The 22,464-nt window shown below is 42.0% G+C and overlaps 1 protein-coding gene and 1 long non-coding RNA gene across 2 annotated transcripts in view; both read left to right on the forward strand.

Moving 5' to 3' along the window:
* The window catches only part of LOC119898138 (B-cell receptor CD22-like), a 509,835-nt gene extending 487,587 nt beyond the window's left edge, over nt 1-22,248 (forward strand). Inside the window, exons 5-11 of the mRNA XM_038712314.1 lie at nt 12,268-12,491; nt 14,105-14,135; nt 19,082-19,342; nt 19,558-19,642; nt 20,068-20,125; nt 21,569-21,711; nt 21,864-22,248. Of these exons, the coding sequence (XP_038568242.1) occupies nt 12,268-12,491; nt 14,105-14,135; nt 19,082-19,342; nt 19,558-19,642; nt 20,068-20,125; nt 21,569-21,711; nt 21,864-21,930 (869 nt within the window). The 3' untranslated portion in view covers nt 21,931-22,248. The remainder of the gene's footprint in view (nt 1-12,267; nt 12,492-14,104; nt 14,136-19,081; nt 19,343-19,557; nt 19,643-20,067; nt 20,126-21,568; nt 21,712-21,863) is intronic.
* LOC119899204 lies at nt 1,721-2,879 on the forward strand. The gene is made up of 4 exons (XR_005443746.1): nt 1,721-1,770; nt 1,907-1,994; nt 2,106-2,163; nt 2,314-2,879. It is a non-coding gene; the product is annotated as an uncharacterized LOC119899204 (long non-coding RNA).
* Nucleotides 22,249-22,464: the final 216 nt, after the last annotated feature.

Genomic DNA, 22,464 nt, shown 5'->3' on the forward strand with positions numbered 1-22,464 from the left:
TTTTCCACATTTTGTTATGTTACAGCGTTACAAACAGTACCTCAAACGAAAACGTGAAAGAAATTTGTTTGAAATATTTTTTTATTTATTATAAATAAAAAACAAAACAGCACATGTACATAAGTATTCACAGCCTTTGGCATGACACTCAAAATTGAGCTCAGGTACATCCTCTTTCCACTGATCATCCTTGAGATGTTTCTATAACTTGATTGGACTCAACAATCCCACAGTTAACAGTGTCAGAGCACAAACCAAGCCATGAAGTCCAAGGATTTGTCTGTAGACCACCGATCTGGGGAAGGATTCAGAAGCATTTCTGCAGCGTTAAAGGTCCCAATGAGCGCAGTAGCCTCCATCATCCGTAAAAGAAGGCAGCTTGGAGCCACCAGGATTCTTCCTAGAGCTGGAGGAAGAAGGGCCATTGTCAGGGAGGTGACCAAGAACCTGCTGGTCACTTTGACCATCTCATCACCTCATCACCTGGCCAATACCATCCATACAATGAAGCATAGTGGTAGCAGCATCATGCTGTGGGGATGTTTTGCAGTGGCAGGACTGTGCGCCGACGATCCCCATCCATCCTGTTGGAGCTTGAGAATTCCTGCAAAGAAGAATGAGAGAAACTGCCCAAAAATAGTTTGTAGCATCATACTCAAAGACTTGAGGCTGTAATTGGTGCCAAAGATGCTTCAACAAAGTCTTAAGCAAGCTGTGAATGCTAATGTACATGTGCTTTTTTTGTTTTTCATTTTAAATCATTTTGCAAAGATTAAAAAAAACATCTTTCACCTTGTCATTAAGGGGTATTGTTTGTACAATTTTGACTTTCATCCATTTTGGAATAAGGCTATGTGAATACACTGTGAATACTCTCTGGATGCACCGGAGGTTTCTTCCCGAGACACAACATTGGCAATAAACCTACAAACAACTACCAGGACAAAGATACCTACTCTGTTAGCCTGACTGAGACTGTGTGGAGAGGAGGAGTGACTGCAGGGACCAGTGTCTCTTTCAACATGCATAATATGGCAATCAAAGTATTATATTTAGAAAAACCTGACAGTCTGAACCTCTAGTCTATTTCATGATAAAGTTTTGTGAAAATATATTGTGTTCTCATTTGTCGATGCTTTTTATGACCTGCTATATTTTTGGTTTAGATCTGTCATGCTTTCTTTTGTAGTTTATCCATTGATATTTTCCTTGTTACAAAGCTACAGCTTTAATAGAGGAGTAATTCACCATGCAAATGCCTCTCTTGTCCATCCTGATGTAGTAAAACGTGTTAATATTGTATTTTTCACTAAATGTTATAGTAAGTTGCTACACAGTTTCTCCCCTACCATGTCATTATCAAGTGGACCGTTAGTAGATAAGGAACCAAATAAATTATGACATATACTGTGTTATTAATGTTTCTCTTTGGTGCCCCTCCCAGTAGGAGGCACTCAAAACAACAACTTTGTTTGACCGGAAACTAATTCATGTTCATCTCTCCTCCAGATGCTCCAAAGCTTCCCTCTGTGTCAGTGAGTCCCTCTGCTGAGATAGTGGAGAACAGTTCAGTGACTCTGACCTGCAGCAGTGATGCTAACCCAGCAGCTAAATACACCTGGTACAAGGAGAATGAAGACTCACCAAAAGCATCAGGACAGAACTTCACCATCACTGACTTCAGAGCTGAACACAGTGGGAATTATTACTGTGAAGCCCAGAACAGAAAAGGACGTCATAACTCCACCTTACATCTGATTGTTTTAGCAGGTACGTTTCTCCATGACACTACTTGGTTGATTAACAGAAGAGCATCACCTGGCAAAGTGATTCATGAATTAAACCCTACTACTTCCTAATGAGGTCCAGAACAGTTTATCTAATAACTGTCTATCTCCATTTCTAGATAAAACAACAATGATAATAAATATCATCAGGTTGACTCTGGTGGTTGTGATGCTGATTCCTCTGCTTCTGGTTTGTCTGTGGATGAGGTGAAACTATAAGAATAAATCAGTTCCATCACTGATCTTTGAATATTTACTTTCATAGTTTTGGAGTTATTGACTTTTTATTTATTTATTTATTTTTTGGGTTCAATTTAGGAAGAAGAAAACTCTGAGCTCCACCACTGAACCAAATGAACCCATAGAGACATTAGAGGTGAGAAATCTGTTGGGCCACAGTGACAGAACTTCCTCTACCAAAGAGTTATAATTTGTTGACTTATACATTCATTTTAATTTAAAAACAAATTGTTCTAATTCCATTTATGAGGCCGTTGCCTCTCATCTTGTTTTCTCTCCCCATCAGTTGGAGTCTGATCCTGATTGTAGCAACGCCTCAGCCTTGAACCAAAACTGTAACCAGAGGGACTCACCTGGATGGAAACAGAGAGAAGTACAGCATTGAAGTAGTCAGTGGAGAACAGGGGGCTGTGGAGGATGAGGATACATTTACCTTTAACTGCAAACATTTTCATTTTTAGTTTTCATTAGCAGCAGCAGGTAGACGTCAGCAGCAGCATGTAGCACAAGATTAGAGTAGAATGTAAGCGTCATTGTTACCTGTGCAGGTACATTACATAAGTTCAGGATTTTACTCAGTATACAAAATGTTATTTCAAAATGGAATGTAATAAATTGCTTTTAAGAAACACTGGTTGTCCTTTCACATCACACCTGTGCTGGTAATGAAAGCCAATAACGTCTGATCAAAACAAACATGTAGAACTGGAAGCTAAGTATTTCACAGCATGTACAGTCTATGTTTAAACACTGAAATCAAACAGAAGCCCAGCTCTGTCACACTTTGCTAGTTGTATCATTTTCAATGTGTTGCAGTGGCTGATTGAAATAAACAGCCAGCTTCCACAACAACTCTGCAGTTTGATCATCATTTCAGTTTCCTCTCACTGCTGCAGAGGGCGACAGTGTGCAGAAAGGTTTGGATTTTAGCTTTAAACAAACTCCCGGTGTTTATTATTCAGAATTAATTTTGTATTTACCCAAATAGACCAATTATTATTATTATTTATTAGAAGACACCAGGAACAAGAGCATATAAAGCGTGTTGGAGAGGTGACTGATGGTGCGTTCATGTGGTGCCAGAATAATTACATTTTTTTCCTCCCTTATATCTTTATTGCAAAAAGAGAAATAAAATGTACATGGGACATAAAGAAGTATACAAAACTTTTTACTACTAATTTGTAGAAAATCATGTATTGTATATACTAGGGCTGTTCCTGACTAAGGATTTACACAGTCGAATCAGAATTGTCAAGTCTTGCCTATAGTCAACTGACAATCGAATCATATGACTGCAGTCTTACTCACTGTTACTTACACTGTACATTTACAGCTGAACTGAAGCTTATTGTTGACCCTTTTCTCTCTGCTCGCCTGCCATTCACCGGTCTTGTGCCGAGTTTTGTGTGAACGCGTGCTTGACAACTAACTGTATATGCACGTTGCGGTTTTAATTCTTTGTGAGGTTCATCAATGGTGATAAATGATCCAAACGTCCTGCAAGGTACAGACAGCTCGGCACAACACCGACGAAGCTGGTGCGCCATCTCTTCTGCAGGTGCTACTCTGCCACTACACACACACACACATTACGCCCACACATGTGTGCTTCCTTAAGGGTTAGGGTTAAAATTGTATTTATTTATTTATTTATTCACGCACTTTAAAGACATTTATAAAATGCGTCACATGTTTATTTACAGCATTATATGTTGAAGTGTATATTGTAATAGGCAGCATGTTAACTTATTGGGAGAAAACTGGTAGTTCTATTTCAGTCTGATCTGAAATAGAATTGAGGACCCCCATATCACCAAAATGGTATGGTCCTCATTTCATAACGCTCTTTCGAAGCTTCGACTGTGAGACTGACAGTCGATTCAGGCTCCTCACATCGAAGTATCGAATCTTCGACTATTCGGGGTCAGCCCTGGTCTATACATAATTTGCTAACATGTAATTTGTAATATGGTTATAAGGGTTAGTTTGCTGTCCATGTAGAGTGAACTAGATGTCTGCGTGTTGTTTATATGCTCTGATGATGCTAATCCAACACATCTTTGTAGTAGCATCCATGTTGATTCCACATTCAGACTTCAGAGCACATGAACACACTGAAGTTGGAAGAACTACTTCACAACTTGCATGTGAATGCACCGTGAGCCGCTGACTGCAATTTGCAACCCTCACCACTAGACATCACTAAAACTTACACACTGAACCTTTAAACTAAGTATTTGAATCTTGACCACAGTGAAGTAACTAACATTTTGGGAGATTTACTGTGTAGTTTTCAAGAAGGGCATGAACTATTTATCTGGAGGGAAATTGTTGTGCAGCAGTTCTAATACAAAGCAGGAATAAATGCAAATATATAGACTGCAAACATAATATAAAATATTAATAAGGTGCAATTCCAAAATATAAACAAAAATAGAAGCAGGTTACCGGTCCATGTCCGTTATGTTACACATTTTGTCCCATAATCTAAATATCTGTATATATTTTTATTGCATGTGTTTTTCTGCTCATGTGTCATCAGCATAATTATATCACAGTTTGCATTTCCAAACAAGACCCACCAGTTCATTTAATATGTGTGTGCCTTATCTTAATATAACAGTTAAAACTAGTTCCAGATGTCACTGTGTATCTATTAGAGTTTGTGGACGTTGACTGTTAGTCAGTGAGTCAGGGCTCCATGTGCAGGAGCTGAGCAGACTGTCTCTAAAGTCTCCTTACTGGGGATCATTTAAGTGTGGGGAACACAGCAGGTGTGTACCTCATTGTCCTTCTTACATCTGATACAAGAAAAGGTCAGAAGGAAGAAAAATATCCTTCTTATTCAGAGTATTTTCTTTTTTACAACATAGATTTGTGTGTGTTGTACATAACTCCATCCAGTGGTGCCTTTTAGTTAATGTGCTGTACCATGACTACAGATATATATAGATATACATATATGTGTGAATGAGTGAGAGTGACCTCACTTCCCCTTTCTGTTTTAGCAACATGCATTAGTCATTGAGCTCTAGAGTAGCACTGTACAAGAGTCATGAACAAGATGTTGGATCCATGGCAGAATCCTTTGATTATTTTAAATCCTGCATGTTTGCACATTGCTGTGTTGCTTTGCAAGTTACGACCAACAACTGGAATCAGTGGAAATGTGTGTAACCAGCAGCAGATATGTGTAATGCTTTCCTCGTGTGCTGACGTGTTAATGTTTGTCCTTCTCCTGCACGAGACAAACACAACCGGGACTCACTCATAAAACATAACTCTTTCTGCATCATGCAAAACAACAGGAAGAATAATAAAGATAATAAGAATAATAATCATTTTTTCATTTCATCTTGCAGACTTGAGATTTACAGATTTTCATCTGTAGATGAATCCTAATAATGTAAAGAGGAAGGAAGCCAGGGCAGCTTTTATCATACCAACTATACCAACCACAGAGAAACAAACTGGTCAAAGACCACATCCTGCCTTTTTCATTACAGATATTTATTGTGACTAACTGACGTACAGGACATCTCATATATGTGATCTACCTGCTGATTTAACAGACGTGAGGAGCAGCTATGAGTTTAACAGCAGCAGCGAGTGGATTTATTGTCTTCCTTCTCTCTGTACAAGGTACTGTCCATCTACATTTATAATGTGAGACATTTAGCACATTTGATGTGTGATGTTATGAACTGTGGCGAGATCTCTGCAACACCAGATATTCACTTCTCTTTCTTTAAACTGACGTCTGTACAAGACGACCAACAGAGAGCTGTTTTTACACCAGTAACATATCTGTACCTTTATAAGTTAAAGATGTAAACTTTATAAACTGAAGTTCACAATATTGTGTTGTGTCGACTTTTAAAAGCCATCAGGGCCCTGGGGTATGTCTGACAGAAAGGGTTTGGAACCACTAAGTTAGTTCACTGATCACCAAGTCTCCCACTTTATCGGTTTCCTTGTCATAACTTCAATGTGAATTATGTTTACTCAGTATTCAGTATCAATAATTTGCTCAACTGATTATAAATCAATAATTTGTAATCACCGTTGATAAAAGTGCTTTATACAGTATATACATTTTGGCCACATGTAGAATTTTCACTAGCATTAACATTATATAACTTTTCTTCCTAAGTTACAACCGTTTTTCACAGCAGACATTTCATAGCAGGAAAAACACAGGTGAAACAAATTCCATTAATGGAGACTCAGTTTCATCAAGTGTCTGAGTAATCCCTGCCCTGTGGCCACGATGCACAACGTCAGGATCCTGGAAGTAGCTCAACTAAACGGAAGCAGGATTATAGAAAACTACTGTTCTGATTTACACCCTTCAACTTGGTGGAAGGATGTAGCATGGACCAAGGAAGAACCCGTTCAATTTCAGAGGGGATCTGAATCTGATACACAAATTATTTTTCAGAGCCCTGACACCCCCCTTAATGTTCCACCCCTGAGAATGGGAAAGACTATCATGAGAGTCAAAAGAGATGTTTCTTCAGCGAGAACTTTTACTCTAATGATTCTTGTACAAAAAAGCAGTTTATACAATTTTACAGGAAATTCCCAGGTGCAGAGAATGCACACACTTCTTCACTGATACAGTATGTACCTGAGACATAATCCTTACTCAGACAGAATAAATCTATAGTAACAACACAGACTGAAGTCCTGTAAGACTAACATATTGTAACAAAATATGTACACTAGTAGACAGTAATTTAACATATAGAAAACAATCAGCTGTTAAGTAGCAAGTAAACAGCGTAGTGTATAAACAGGCAACTGTTTCCTAACACGTTAGCAAAACTACTTTATACTTCTGTTAGCACTCTTTGTAACAGAGGTGGGGGACTCAAGTCACATGACTTGATTCGAGTCGATGCACGTTTGAAGACTTGAGACTTGCTTGAGTAAAACAGACAAAAGACTCGACTTTGACTTGAGACAGATTTTTTTGCATTTGCTCTTTCCAACATTTGCGCATAATACTGCAACCATGTGCGCTTCACATAACGTTAGCGGACTGGTTCTCCATAACAGCGGCGTAGAAAAAGACTGTTACGTGTGGTACAACACAGACATTCAAGGGTTCTGTTGTCGATGACGGTAGCTCAAAAATCAGTGACACCACCACAACAACATCCTACTTCATCCGTCAATATGGAACCTATAAAGAAAGGAACATTACGTGACTGTGGCTTTTTTATAAGCTGGTCGAACGCTTAGAGAGCTAACGTTACGTTTAAGCTACACCCAGTTGTTTGGCTACAGTTTGGTGCAGTTTGTAACTTTATGTGAAAACCTCCTAGAGGACGGATTCTGACATAAAGGGAAATAAATGCTCAATGAATAAATAAGCATACAAATAATGCACAAAACAATGGACAATGGACCAGGATGAGTAAACCAAAACATAAAATACATGTGACTCAAAACTGGAAGAAACTAGTAAACACAACTGAGGACCAAGACAAAGAACTGACACAGAAGCCTGACCACAGAAGAACTAAAACCAGAACACAGAATGAGACGGAACCAAAAACTGAACTAAGTTGAAAATGCAAATAAACATAAACAAGGCTGAACAGAGGAAACACAAGACATGGAACAAAACTCCCTAACACAAGACAGGAAAAGCCAACGCCATAAACATATTGAAACAAGAATCAGAACTCAAAGCAGACGAGGCAAAATAACAGACAGACCGAGACCAGGATTGTGACAGACAAGCCAAAATGTCTGCTGTGAAAAAGGTCTGTTGAGTCAGTCCATCCATCCATCGTCAACCGTACAGGGTCACGGGGGGCTGGAGCCAATCCCAGCTGACATCGGGCGAGAGGCGGGGTGCACCCTGGACAGGTGCTCTGCGAAAAACAACCAGTCACGCTCACATTCACACCTAAGGAGAATTTAGGGTCGCCAATCAACCTTGTCCGCATGTCTTTGGACGGTGGGAGGAAGCCAGAGCACCCGGAGTGTTGAGCCAGTTTTAAGTCAAAATGATCTCAAGCTTTAAAAGGTGAATCATGAAGAACTCTTTGTGACAGCGACTGCATTGAATTAGATTCTGGGCTTTTTGCAGCTGGTCAAGGTTACCTTTCTACAACCACCTTCACACATCTGCCTGTCACAAGTCTGTCTCCGGATGTTGTTGAGTCTGACTGTAGTTTCTGATGTGCTCTGTGTTACAGTGATACAGGCTCAGAATGGCTGGGGAGTGACTTACACCTCTACTCAGATCTGTGCCTTAAAAGGATCAACAGTGGAAATAAGCTGCACCTACACACACCCATCCAGAATAAATGACCGTGATACTACAGTTGAGGAAACATTCTGGTTTACTCAGATGAATGGAGATGTACCTGTGGATCTGAGAACAGACTCAGAGTACGCAGGTCGTTTGCAGTACAGTTGTTCTAACAACATCTGCACTCTGAGAATCACAGACCTGAGAGAGAGCGACTCAGCTGAGTACAAGTTCAGGTTCATAACAAACCAACCAGGTGGAAGCTTTACTGGTTCACCTGGAGTCACTTTGTCTGTCACAGGTAACATTTGTGTACGTTGGCTGTTAATCTCAGTGTGCCAATTATCATACGTGGAAATTGACAGTTCAGTTATTATATTTGTTTTATATCTTTACATATACAGGTTTCCAGGTGCAGATGAGCAGCTCACAATCATGCAAGACTTACATTTGTACATGGTCACAGCTGAAGTGTCTCAGCAGCTGTCGTCTACCTGATCAAACCTCCTACATCTGGTACAAGAATGGACAGAAAATTAAGGAAGAAGCATCTTCTTATTCAGACTACTTTTATCCTGGAGACAGCTATTCATGTGCCCTTAAAGGACATTTTCCTTCTCCATCAGTGTGTGAGTTTACTCCACAAACTTCTACTAATGTGACTAATGTTCTGTACCATGACCAGTGTTGGGCTGAAATTGTAAATGTACTAGTTACTTATTACTCCTTAAAAAGTAATAATATTACTTTACTTATTACTGGGTAACTAGTTACGTTACTATATCTTTCACTCTTGACTTTTGAACTACTGTTTTTCTGCGCACACTTTTATTAGAGCACTATTAAGTGATAACTGGCAGTAGCGGCCAGAGTTTATTTCTATAGGCTAAGTTTCTCGTTGCTGTGCTGTTCAGCTGATGCTTCAATAGATTAGATGTAGAATTGTTTTGCTGGTCGCACAAAGTTTACAACACACGACAATGTTCTTTGCATCTTATTCTGTGATACAATAATGGGAGTACTTACTGCTGTAGAAACAACGCCTCTCTCCCTTTTCTTCATTCTATCTTCAGCTTCTTGGCTGAACAGCTGACTTGAACACGTCGATGCGTTCAGGAACACAGTAACGCAGCGTTATTTGGATTAGTAACTGTAATATTATAACTGTTTTGGAAATCGTAATCCGTTACACTACTAGTTACTGGGAAAAGCAACAATATTACAGTAACGCGTTACTGCCCAACACTGACCATGACTTCATGTATCTTTTATGATGAGCAACCCCATCCACAGCAATACAACTAGCTGTGAATTACTGCAGTAAAGACCATAGTTTTTGTAATAATAATAAAAATTATTATTATATTTTTCAGGTGGCCACGGTCATTCATGCAACAGAGTGACTTACACTGACAGAAGCATCTGTGCCTTCAAAGGCTCATCAGTGGACATTTCTTGTACTTACAACAGTTATGAAACTATCAGATCTAAATTCTGGTTCAGACCTGAACGTAGTCTTCAGTGGCAGAATCCCTCACAGCCTGAGGACCTTAGTAAAGACTCCCAGTATGCAGGTCGTGTTCAGGTCCTTGAAACAGAGAGAGGACGCTCCACTCTGAGAATCACTGACCTGAGAGAGAGCGACTCAGCTGAGTATCACTTCAAATTCACAGCATATACCTTTGAATGGAGGAGTAGTTTACCTGGTACAACTCTGACTGTCACAGGTACTGATGAACACAAACTGTAACAGCACATTTAAACTATCTGATGACAAGTGAACATGCAGAATAGTGATCCTAATGGGAAATAACGTTTGTGTGATTAAGTGATTGGATGATGGTCACAATTTTATTGTTGTTTAAATCTCTGTGTATGTCTGTTTGATTCAGTTTCACAAAAATAATTTTTCAAATATTTCTGTGTTTTCTCCACAGATTTAGATCTCCAGGTGCAGGTGATCAGATCAACAGTCTACCAGAATTATACTGAGGCAGAGCTGCTTTGTCACAGCAGCTGTCGTCTTCCTGATCGTTCTTCCTACGTCTGGTTCAAGAATGGACAGAAAATGGAAAGGGTGGAGACATCTTCTTATAAAGATCAGTTTTATCCTGGAGACATCATCTCCTGTGCTGTAAAAGGACATGAGGATTTCTGCTCTCCTTCAGTGTGTGAGTTTACTCCACTGTGTCAGGAAAAAAACATGCTTATGCACAATACTATTATAATTTCAGACATAACCATATTAGAGTATTCTATACCGTAATAATAAATTTTTCATTGTAAAACTTTATAATGGAGTAAAGTTTCTGAAGATTTATTCCTCACAGACTCGACAGACATCTTAGTAGTAAGAAATCCTAATATTGTCATTCGCTCTGATAAGGTTGTGTGTAAAGCTCCTCTTTTGAAAAGATGTAGTCTATTAAAGAGGTGGTATTCTGCTCATTTTCATTTTCTCTGCCTTTTCTCTTTCTCTCGTTCTCCTGTGCATTTTTTCTACGCACACTCGCGCACTGACTGACCGCTGTGTTGATGTGTGTATGCATGCAATCAATTGCACGTGATGACAGAGATCATGCCATCAGGTTAAAACAAGAAGGGAGGCCGACGGTCTACGGTCTGAGTGACTGTGGCTGCCCTGTGACAGATTCAACTTTAATGGGCCTAATCTCGTTTGACAAAAGTCTGGATGTCAGATTTGACGCGCCTCAAGCAGCGGCACTGCAGGAGAGAGTGAGACGCACCTGTTGTGTGGATTCTCCTGCTATTAAAAAAGCTTGCTATCGCCGCTGGTCAAGTTGTATTACAAAAAAAAAAAAACTGGTAATATTAAGTGGGGTTTTTTATAATTCGCCAACACCGAAAAAAAATTTCAGCACCAGAAAAACAACTCTATCAGTAAATGAGAAACATTATTTTCTCAGGCAGTATGCAAACTGGTCATTGGTCTATCTTCACGAAGCCATCAGAGAGCTTCATGACAGGGGAGGCCATGAGTTTGTCAGAGAGATCCACCTTGTCCCGCCTCTCAATGTTTTCTCTGTATCTTTCTTGTAGTTGGTTGGGGCGTCCATGAAAGGAGGGCTTTTCTTCATGGGCATGTGGAAAGGGTAACTAGCCTCTCCACCCCCAGTGCACTCTTTTCTGCCATCAGTTAGTCTTTCCTGACTGTCCTTCAGTCTTATTCTTATTAATCGAGCGGGTGAATAGATCAAGTTCCTGGGAATCAACGTCACAGAGAACCTGACATGGTCGTCCCACATCTCCATGCTGGTGAAAAAGGCTGGAGCTTAAGAAGGCCAAATTCCCGTGCCAATTCTTATCAGCTTTTACAGAGGAGCAATAGAAACAGAAACACATTTATTTGGTTGTGGTCTGAGAGTGCTGTTTGCTGTCTGACAGTGAATGCGTTGAAAGTGGAGGGGTCCAAGTCAGTGATTGCATAGTCCACTACATTACACCCAAGAGCAGAAGAGTATGTAAATCTCCCTAAAGAGTCTCCTCTGATCCTACAGTCAAGAAAGTACAGACTTGAGGCTCGACAGAGGTGTAGCAGCCCCTGTACCACTACTGTTTGTCACACTATCAAGGTTGTTTCTGTGAGTGATAATTGGAGATTTACTAAGGGGTCTGGCCAAACACGTGATTATTACCTTGTGGGTCAATAATATCCGGTTCAGTACCAGTTCTTGCATTCAGGTCTCCACATAGAAACCCTATATTTCCCTGGACTTGAAAGTGGGTGATTTCTGTGAGGCGATTGCTAAATATTTCCTCAATATGTCGATTTTATTGGTGGGACATAAATTGCACAAAGATAAATTTCCATGCTGATACTTGAATTTAGTTTTAGCCAGATGTGTGACTTCCCTTCCCTATCTGTCTAATAAACAAACACAGAATGAATGAATCGTCCTTGATTACATATTCTAATCTTCAAGTAATTCATTTTCATATCTTCTGCAGATTCTCCAAAGCTTCCCTCTGTGTCAGTGAGTCCCTCTGCTGAGATAGTGGAGGGCAGTTCAGTGACTCTGACCTGCAGCAGTGATGCTAACCCAGCAGCTAAATACACCTGGTACAAGGAGAACCAAACTCTGCTCAGTGAAGAACCACAGCTTGTCTTCAGCTCCATCCAGTCCTCTGACTCTGGAGAGTATTACTGTGCAGCTGAGAACCAGCTGGGGAGGAAGACAACTAATACATCATTAATGTGAAATGTGAGTGAAACAGCTTATTTAAAACTACAAACAGCTCAGTTTTTGCATGAAAAGGATTTTACTAAATCTTTGGTAGGGGTAGAGGCTGAACCCATTATTAGCAGGAGGAACACATAAACAGCAGGTGGAGTTGGAACAAGTCTCAGAAACATCTACTCATCTGTACTTCTCATCCTCTGTTGAGTTGAAGTTGGGTTTCAGATCTCTGTAACGATTGGCTGTCTGTCAGATGCCTAATTACATATATTCAGAGCAATGGACTAGGGCTGACCCTAGTTGAAGCTTTTTGATGCTTCAATGGGAGGAGCCTGATTCGGCTGTCAATCTCACAGTCAAAGCTTGCAACAGCGTTATGAAACAAGGATCGTGTCATTTTGGTGATATGGGGGTGCTCAAACAGAACTCCCAGTTTTCTCCCAATAAGTTAACATGCTGCCTGTTACAATATACACTTCAACATATAGTGCTGTAAATAAACATGTGAAAAGAAAGAAGCTTTTAATAAATGTTTCTAAAGTGCATGAATAAATCCAAAATTGTAACCCTAACCCTTAAGGTCGGGGTGTCAGCGCGCATGTGTGGGCGTAATGTGTATGTGTGTGTAGGTGTAGTGGCAGAGGAACACCTGCTGAAGAGACGGAGCCTCAAGCTTCACCGGTGTTGTGCCGAGCTGTCCGCACCTCGCGGGACGTTTGGATCATTTATCACCGCTGATGAACCTCAGAAAGAATATTATATCGCTTTTAAACAGTACCGCAACGTGCATGTACAGTTAGTTGTGAGGCACGCGCGCCCGCACAGCTCGGTACAAGACCGGTGAAAAGCAGGCGAGCAGAGAGAAACAATAAGCCTCAGTTTAGCTCTAAATGTAACAGTGAGTAATAAATAGAGACTGCAGTACCAACCACATGGACATTGCATGCAGCTCCCCTCTAAGTAACGCCGTGTGAATTGTAATGGTACTTGCCAAAATGTGAGGTTCCAGCAACAAACTGAAGAAATAATGTTTTGCCCACAATGTGAGAAGTTTTGAGGTCAGTTTTTATTTTTTATTCATGTAAGAAGCCCCCAAGTTTCTTCATAGAAAAGGGTCGTGAAGAGAAAACCTGTGGCCAAGTTTCATGTACAAGTCTGTTAGTGACCTGCTAGCTAGCTTTGTAGAGGCAACTACAGCCTTACTCATGAAGCAGGATTACTAAACCAGGCGGATAACAAAGTAACAACTGGGAAATCAAAATAATGAATCAAAATTATCACTGAATTATTACTACATTGCTCCTCCGAGGTTGTGGGACCCCATGCCTATAACAGACCTGTGAACAAAGATTCATAAGTTTTCTCTTTTGTCTCCAGATGCTCCAAAGCTTCCCTCTGTGTCAGTGAGTCCCTCTGCTGAGATAGTGGAGGGCAGTTCAGTGACTCTGACCTGCAGCAGTGATGCTAACCCAGCAGCTAAATACACCTGGTACAAGGAGAACCAAACACTGATTCAGGGACCAGAGGACATTTATCATTTCACCTCTATCAGCTTAGAGGACAGAGGTATATACTACTGCAGGTCTGAGAATGAGTTGGGCCAGATCAACTCCACATCTGTATCCATAGATGTCCAGTGTAAGTACAAAACATCAGCAAAGCACAATGTGTTGAATTATAGATAGTGGATGAGAAGGTCTGATCGGGTTAGGTTTGTAGAAACTAAAGTAGCATCACAAGGGGTTTATGGGATCATTTCAGACATTTTCAAATATATAAATAGTTTTTGTCACTAATCATTCCTCCTGTTCCTCCTTGAAGAGATACCTTGATAGAGCAAAATGTAATCCAATGTTCAGCTGACACTAATCTGAGGGGGGGGAATGCAGTATTTCCACAGACTGGATGTGCTTTTTTTGTTTTTCATTTTAAATAACTTTGTAAAGATTGAAAAATAAAACCCCACATCTTTCACATTGTTATTAAAGGGTATTGTTTGTACAATTTTGAGCAAAATAATGACTTTCATCCATTTTGGAAGAAGGCAATATAGTGAAGCGCTGTGAATACTTTCCAGATGCACTGTGGGTTTCTTCCAGAGACAAACCAGGACAAAGATACCCACTCAGTATTTAACTGCAGTAGTTGATGGTAGATGAACCACATGTGCAGAACGCTGCAGTTGGTGATGAGTCAGGGCCAGACACGCCCACACAAACACACTGACAGGACTAGACATACAAGACTGACAGAAACAGCAGGGAGGGACTGGTCACCACCGGTTTCAACTGGGACACGTGGAAGGTGGGGTGAATCCTCATCGACACAAGGCAATTGGAGTCTGACAGCTGAGGGATTAACAATTCTTTCAATAGAATAGGGACCAATGAACCGAGGTGACAGTTTTCTGGACTCTGAGCTGAGGGGAATATTCTTGGTAGACAACCAGACCTTCTGACCTTGCTTATATTCAGGGGCCGGGACCCTATGTCGGTCTGTCAGGCGGCGGTTGTTCTCCGTAGACTTGAGGAGAGCGGCCCAGGTGTCCCTCCAGAACCTGCGACAGCGGCGGAAGTGGTGTTGGACCGACGGCACTGAGTCACTCTCCTGAGCTGGGAACAGCGGAGATTAGTAGCCCCGAGAGGCCTCGAATGGAGACAGACCCATAGCCGCACTGACAAGGGAGTTGTGGGCGTACTTGACCCAAGCCAGGTGGGAACTCCAACAATCGGCATTCTGGGCAGCGATACATCGGAGGGCTGCCTCCAGGTCTTGGTTGGCCCTCTCAGCTTGTCCATTAGTCTGAGGATGGAAACCAGATGAGAGACTGACAAAACTTGCTCCATACCTTAGAAACAAACTGTGGGCCTCTGTCCGACACTGTGTCTTTGGGAATTCCATGAAGGTGGATCACATGCTGGACAAGGAGATCAGTGGTCTCACGTGCAACAAAGTGGACAGACTTGGAAAAGCGGTCAACTATGGTGAGTATGGTGTCATTACCTTGGGACGGAGGTAGGCCGGTGAGACCATGGACGACCAGGTACAGATAGTGGACGGAGCTCAAAAAAGGGGGGGGGGGGGGGCGATGTGGACGACTTCCCCCGGGCGCAGACTGTGCAGGCTGACACAAACTCCCGTGTGTCTGCCTCCATAGTTGGCCATCAGAAACTTCTCTTGAGCAGGGATAAGGTCCTCCGATACCCAGGGTGGCAGGAAAAGCGTGAGCTGTGGACCCACTGCAGGACCAGTGAATGGACAGGATCAGGCACAAATAAAGGGTTGGCAGGACCGTTACCTGGATCTGGGTGGGCCCTCTGAGCCTCCCTAATGACTGACTGAACCTCCCAGGAAATGGCTGCCACCACGCAGCTGGGAGGGAGGTGTCTGGGCTGGTTTAGTGTTCCTAGAGCCTGGCCTGTAGGTTAGAGACATGTTGAAGCGACCAAAAAACAAAGCCCAATTCTCGATTCCCCACATCATAATTCCTCTCCGCGGGTGTTAGTCGACGTGAGAAGAAGGCACAACGCTGGGACAACACGGCCCCCACCCCACTGTCTGATGCGTCTACCTCGACAATAAACTGCTTGGTGGGATCTGGATGCACTAGGATGGGAGAAGACGTGAACAGGGACTTTAAACTGACAAAGGTAACCTGGGCCTCAGGCTGCCAGGAGAAAGGTGATTTGGTGGAGGTTAGTTTGGTTAAAGGGGCGGCGACCTTACTGTAATCCCTGATAAACCTGTAGTAGAAGTTAGCGAATCCCAAAAATTGTTGTAGCTGTTTACAGGAAACCGGAACCGGCAACTCTACCACTACATAGATCTTGACTGGGTCTGCCTGTATCTGTCCTCGCCCAATGATATAGCCCGAAAATCTCATGGAATTGGAGTGAAATTCACACTTCTCTGCCTTGACATAAAACCGGTTCTCCAGCAGCCGCTGAAGAACCTGGCAGACGTGGGAAACGTGCTTAAATGGGATGTCTGGAAAAAAATCAATATATCATCCAAGTATACAAAAACAAAACGATTCAGGAAGTCACAAAGTACATCGTTCACCAGGTTTTGGAATACTGCAGGCGCATTAGTCAAACCAAAAGGCATTACCTGGCACTCAAAGTGGCCGAGTGGGATGTTGAAAGCAGTCTTCCATTCGTCCCCCTCCTTAATATGCACCAGGTGGTAGGCGTCGCGAAGATCCAGTTTGGAGAAGACTGTGGCTTGCTGCAGGGGTTCGAATGCTGAGTTGATCAGTGGCAAAGGATATTTGTTATGTTGTTTATGTACAACAGTTATGTTGTTCAGGCCACGGTAATCAATACAGGGACGAAGGGATTTATCTTTTTTTGCAGTTTGATCTCACAGTCATAAGATCTTTGAGGTGGGAGAGACAGCGCTAGATCCTTGCTGAACACTCTTCTCAGGTCATGATATTCAGAGGGGACTTTAGATAAGTCAGGGGACTCTAGTGGGGGAGTAGCACCCTCTGCTGGGGGTAATGCAGATTGCAGACAGGAGGATAAGCAGTGAGAACTCCAGCCCAGAGTCTTGCCGGTGGCCCAGTCAATATGAGGATTGCGTAGTTTGAGCCAGGGAAACCCTAAAATGATAGGGGTCTGTGGGGCAGAGATGACTTTAAATGAGATTTTCTTCATGGTGATTTCCAGATAACACTAGTCTAAGGGGTTTCGTAGACTCAACAATATGGGCTGTGTTGGATGTGGCCATCTAGTGCCTGGGCAGTACAGGGCTCAGGAAGTGGTTCCAGAGGGAAACTAGACTGAATGGCCAGACTCCGATTAATAAAATTTCCCTCTGCACTGGAGTCAGTGAGGGCTTGGAGTGGCAGAGAAATCAAAGGCGTGCACAAAGTTGCAGGGATTAGCAGACGAGGGGGATTGTTAGTGGGGCTAAGGTGCTGGCCCCTCAGTACGCCCACGCCTACTGAAGAGCCGGGCCTGTTGGCCGAACCAGGCATGAGGAAACAAAGTGACCCTTGCTGCCACAATAGAGGCACCCTGATTGTGTCTTCGAGAGTGTTCCTCCGGTGTCAACTACATGGGCTCAGGTAGGGAAATGGAAGTTGGCTGCGGCCCAGAGGTAGTGGCAGGGATCATGGGGGCTGCGTAGGTGAGTCGGCGACGTGGCCGAGGATCAGAGGCGGGCCGGTCAGCATGCTCCCTCCGCCGCCGCTCACGCAGACACATTGGTGGATGATCGCAGTGAGGGATTGAACCCGGGTCTCTCACACCAAAGGCAGGCATCTTATCCATTGTGCCATCACCACCCCTTATCCCAAACTGGAAGGGTCATCTCGTGACGCTAATTCATCCTTAATCTCTTCATTTAATCCCTTCCTGAATGCACCCAGTAGCACTGCATCATTCCAGCCCGCGTCGGCGGACAGGGTTCTGAGCTCTAAGTCACCACAGTGATCGGGATGATCAAAAACCTCTCAGAGCATTGCCTCGAATTGGTGCAAAGACAGGGTTGTAATCGGAATATTGACGTTTACTGCTTCTGTCCAGGCTAGTGTTCTCCCTCTTAACAGGCCCAGGATATAGAGTACCTTAGTAGGATCAGAAGCGAAGGTCTGCGGCCGTTGGGTGAACACAATGGCACACTGAAGCAGGAAACCACGGCCTCAGGGTCGGGGGCGTAGGATTCGGTTGAGGAACAGGTCTTAGGGGAGATGGCTGAGTAGAGGAGACTAATTGCAACAGTGCAGTTACTTGATCGGAAAGGCGAGCAATCTGTTCGTGAATACCTTTTTGTGCGTTCATGAGAGTCCGGATGGATTGGTCGTGTTCCCCCAGGAGGATTCCTTGGCTGGCGAGAGCTAACTGACTCCTCGGGGCATCTGCCGTTGTGTCCACCAAATCGATTGTGTCCGCTGATTCAGAAGCGGGTGGCGAGGGAAAAGGGCAGGTAACTCAATGGACGGGCAGGCAAGCAGCGACGGGAGTAACACCGGAGGTAAACTGACAAACTGGCGAAGAGTGGGAGCTGAGCTGGAGTATTTAACTGTAGGAGTTGATAGTAGATGAGCCACAGGTGCGCCCACACACACACTGACAGGACTAGACAGACAAGACTGACAGAAACAGCAGGGAGGGAAAAAACTGAGAAGACACAAGGGAGGGGGAGGAGGCGTAGCCAAATCATGACATCATTTGTCGATGCTTTTTATGATATACTGTATTTTTAATTTAGAGATGTGTCATGTGAAAAATAGACACGTTTTCTGTTCTAGTTAATCTGTTGATATTTTCCTTTTTACAAAGCTTACAGCTTTAGTGGGGGAGAAATTCACCATGCAAATGCCTCTCTTGTCCATCCTGACGTAGTAAATGTTCTATATATGTTAATATTGTATTTTCACTAAATGTTAGTTGGTCACTACACAGTTTCTCCCATGTTGCAGATTATCAAGTGGAGCATTAGTAGATAAGGAACCAAATAAATTATGACATATACTGTTTATGTGTTAATGTTTCTCTTTGGTGCCCCTCCCAGTAGGAGGCACTCAAAACAACAACCTTGTTTGACCGGAAACTAATTCATGTTCATCTCTTCTCCAGATGCTCCAAAGCTTCCCTCTGTGTCAGTGAGTCCCTCTGCTGAGATAGTGGAGGGCAGTTCAGTGACTCTGACCTGCAGCAGTGATGCTAACCCAGCAGCTAAATACACCTGGTACAAGGAGAATGAAGACTCACCAAAAGCATCAGGACAGAACTTCACCATCACTGACTTCAGAGCTGAACACAGTGGGAATTATTACTGTGAAGCCCAGAACAGAAGAGGACGTCATAACTCCACCTTACATCTGATTGTTGTGGCAGGTAAGGTTATACTACATTTAAAGGGGTCCTCATACATCTTTGAGCTGACCTTGGGTTACAGAAGCTCACCTTACTTTAGTTCAGATTATTTTTTAATTTTGACAAAACCGATCCCAAAATAACTTAAACCGTAATTTGTGTCCAGTTATCTTCACTATTGGACCCAAACATTCCTCTAACTTTTCCAGTGTTTGTGCTTGATTGTTGTTTTCCAGGTTCATTGAAATTTCCAGTTGTTCTATCAGTCAGTGCTGTTGTTCTGGTCTTCATACTTCTTCTCTCTGTCTTCATATGGATTAGGTGAGCAGATCAGTTTCTCTGTGATTCAATTTACTATGGATCTTAAAGGACGCGTTCACATTTTTTGGTATCAAGTCAAGTCAGTCTCAAAGCAATAGTCACATTGAAAGTTAGCTGTAATGGTTCCTCATGTTAACACTGGCCCTCAAGAGATCCCCTCTGAAAGCAGTTTCAATGTAAGTGATGCTGGAAATACCATACAAAAAAAGACTAACAGTGATAGATACACAAGAATATGATTTCTGTGTGTATCACTTACATTGAAACTACTTTAGGGAGGGATTTATTTGAGGCCAGTTTGTACAAGAGCAACCAATAACTCTCAATGTACATATGGGCTTTTTAGCATTGTATTAGTGTTTGTTTGAAGAAATGCGTCATGTGTTTAGTTAATAATTTGCTTCTTTTATTTATTCTCCTGTCAGAAAGAGCTCCTTGCAAAAACAACCTGAGGCTGATGAGACACCACACAACAGAGCAGAGGTACAAACAAAAACATGCTGTTCAGTCACCGGTCAGCTGGTCATCTCATTGGTGCATCACTTTCTTCTTTGACTACTTTATCCACCAAATTAACCACATCCTCCTTTATCTATCACCCTCCTACTAGCATCCTTCTCTAGTTACACCTGATAACCTCATGGCCAAACTGAAGATAATGTGCAAGTTTAAGATTCTATCTTAAGTCACGTTTTATAAATGAACGGCATTTATTTTAATAGTTTTTAGACAGGAGAAAAAATCTGACTCACACCTGGTTTACCTGAAAGATTAAAGGAGAGGTTCCACATTCCACATCCAAGTCTGTTTGTTATCCAGGTGTCCATATGAACATTTAAACAGTAATTATTCCTCCTGTTCATTCTACGTTATTAAGAAATCCCTTCCTAATGCACTTTCAGTGTTGTAATGAGGGACAAAATCCAATGTCCTCAATCTGTGTGAAAATTATTTAAAAGTTTATCTGAAGGTAAAATGAGGCTTTAGCCATCCAAGTTACACAAATCAAACGGGTCTCTTACAAAGTCAGTGATTTCATCCCAGCACTATATAAAACATGACTGACTGTTGTTTTAAAACTGACAAACTTTTACTTTAAATACCCACAATGAATTAAGCAGTCTTTCTCCAGACATACTTCTGGCACATGGTTCACCTAAATTGAACAACAAACTTCTTGTACACTATCTGGTTCATGGGGCATTAAGTAAAATGTGAATACTATTATCATCTGCTGCTGGTATTGCAACACAAAGAGAAGCATGTTTCCATCCAATTGTCATGCAAAGTTGAAGCGGACTCTTGAAATGTCGCAAAAAAGAAAAAAAGGGAAATGTGAAATGGCTCATCAGCTGTTTTGGAGTGAATACACCAGTCGCATGGAACTAATGGCCACTGATCTTAGAAAACTGGAGAGAGGTCCTCAGAATTGTGTTTCAAGCGGGCAAGTTGCTACCAGCCATGTCTCCACACGTTATGGGAATATTGGTCAAGATGCCAACAGCGGAAACAGCTGATCAGACGTGAGTTACAAGTTCGCTACATCAGAACTTATTCGGCAAAAGTGTTTCCATCTCCCAAGTAGTGCATTAAGAGTTTTTCGACAAAGGCAAAAAACACCTCAAGCCAGCGTAAAAAGTTTTTTGCGAGATTAAGGATTTTGTGTTTTTAATTTTGCCGTTTTCATCAACCTTTTCTAATGCCACACTTCAAAATGCGCATAAATAACATTGATGGAAACACGGATACAGACTGATATCAAGCCTCAGGATCACAGTTCTTTGGTTTAGCAAATTAGGCTGAACACACTCCACCTTATACCCTGCAGATATTTTACTGAGTGGTCCTGTCATGCTGCAGTTCAGAGTTCTGTTTGTCTTGTAAAGAGTACATGGAAAATGTAATAGTGACTATCTCTGTGACCAGCAGACAGATGAAACTCAGGATGCAACCATACGATTCGTAAGAAACCAGGCAGAGGCTCTCTACTCCAACAACAGCCCAGCTCAGCCCCTCAGAAACGAGGAGGAGGTTGTTTACGCGGCCCCCAACTTCAACAGTGCCGCAGGGTGAGCAGCTCTTCACACAGGACAATCTTTGTTGCTGTTTAATTTAAATAATTTAAATAAAGTAAAATTGAAAGTGTTTAATCCCACATGTTCTATGTTTTTTTAGTGTTTTTATTAAATGTTCTTCTTTTAAATTATTGATTCCTTCACAGAACAAGGCCTCAAGCAGCTGTGGAGGATGTATCTGCCCTGTACAGCAGAGTTAGTAGACGACACTGAGTGTGGTGACAACATGGATCTGTGGTCTGTATTTATGCATGGACTTTCTATGCCTTTTCTTAGCAGGTGGCCCCATTTGATTTTTCCTCAGGACAGACTGGGCCAAGAATGCAGAATCAAGGCAGCAATAATCATTTATACATCGATTATATTAATGAAGGACAGATAGATTAAATATTAGACACTTCTCTGATGGTTTAAACAAAACTGGACATTTAAACCTTTGTGAAGAATTTATTACAGGACTGTTGTGTTAAACTGCATTACTTTAGCTCCGTCTACCATTTTTTCAGGACTTTACAATTTTGATTATTATATGATCACATTTGTCATAATGTTTGTTTTTTTTTTTTTTTTAAAGGGACAGTGCACATCAGTGAACATAAGGACAATGCCCAAATGTAAATGAGCCAGATTTAGCCATACAGACTCATTTTTATCTGGAGTCCCTGGCAGGTTGATGTTATAAGAATAAGTCACATCTATTGTCAGTATTCATATGCTAATTTTCTGAACTTGTATTTTTATTGCATG

Source organism: Micropterus salmoides, unplaced genomic scaffold (genome assembly GCF_014851395.1).
Source record: "Micropterus salmoides isolate LMB-PRFRI ecotype aquatic unplaced genomic scaffold, ASM1485139v1 Ms_hic_scaffold_1, whole genome shotgun sequence".
NCBI lineage: Eukaryota > Metazoa > Chordata > Actinopteri > Centrarchiformes > Centrarchidae > Micropterus > Micropterus salmoides.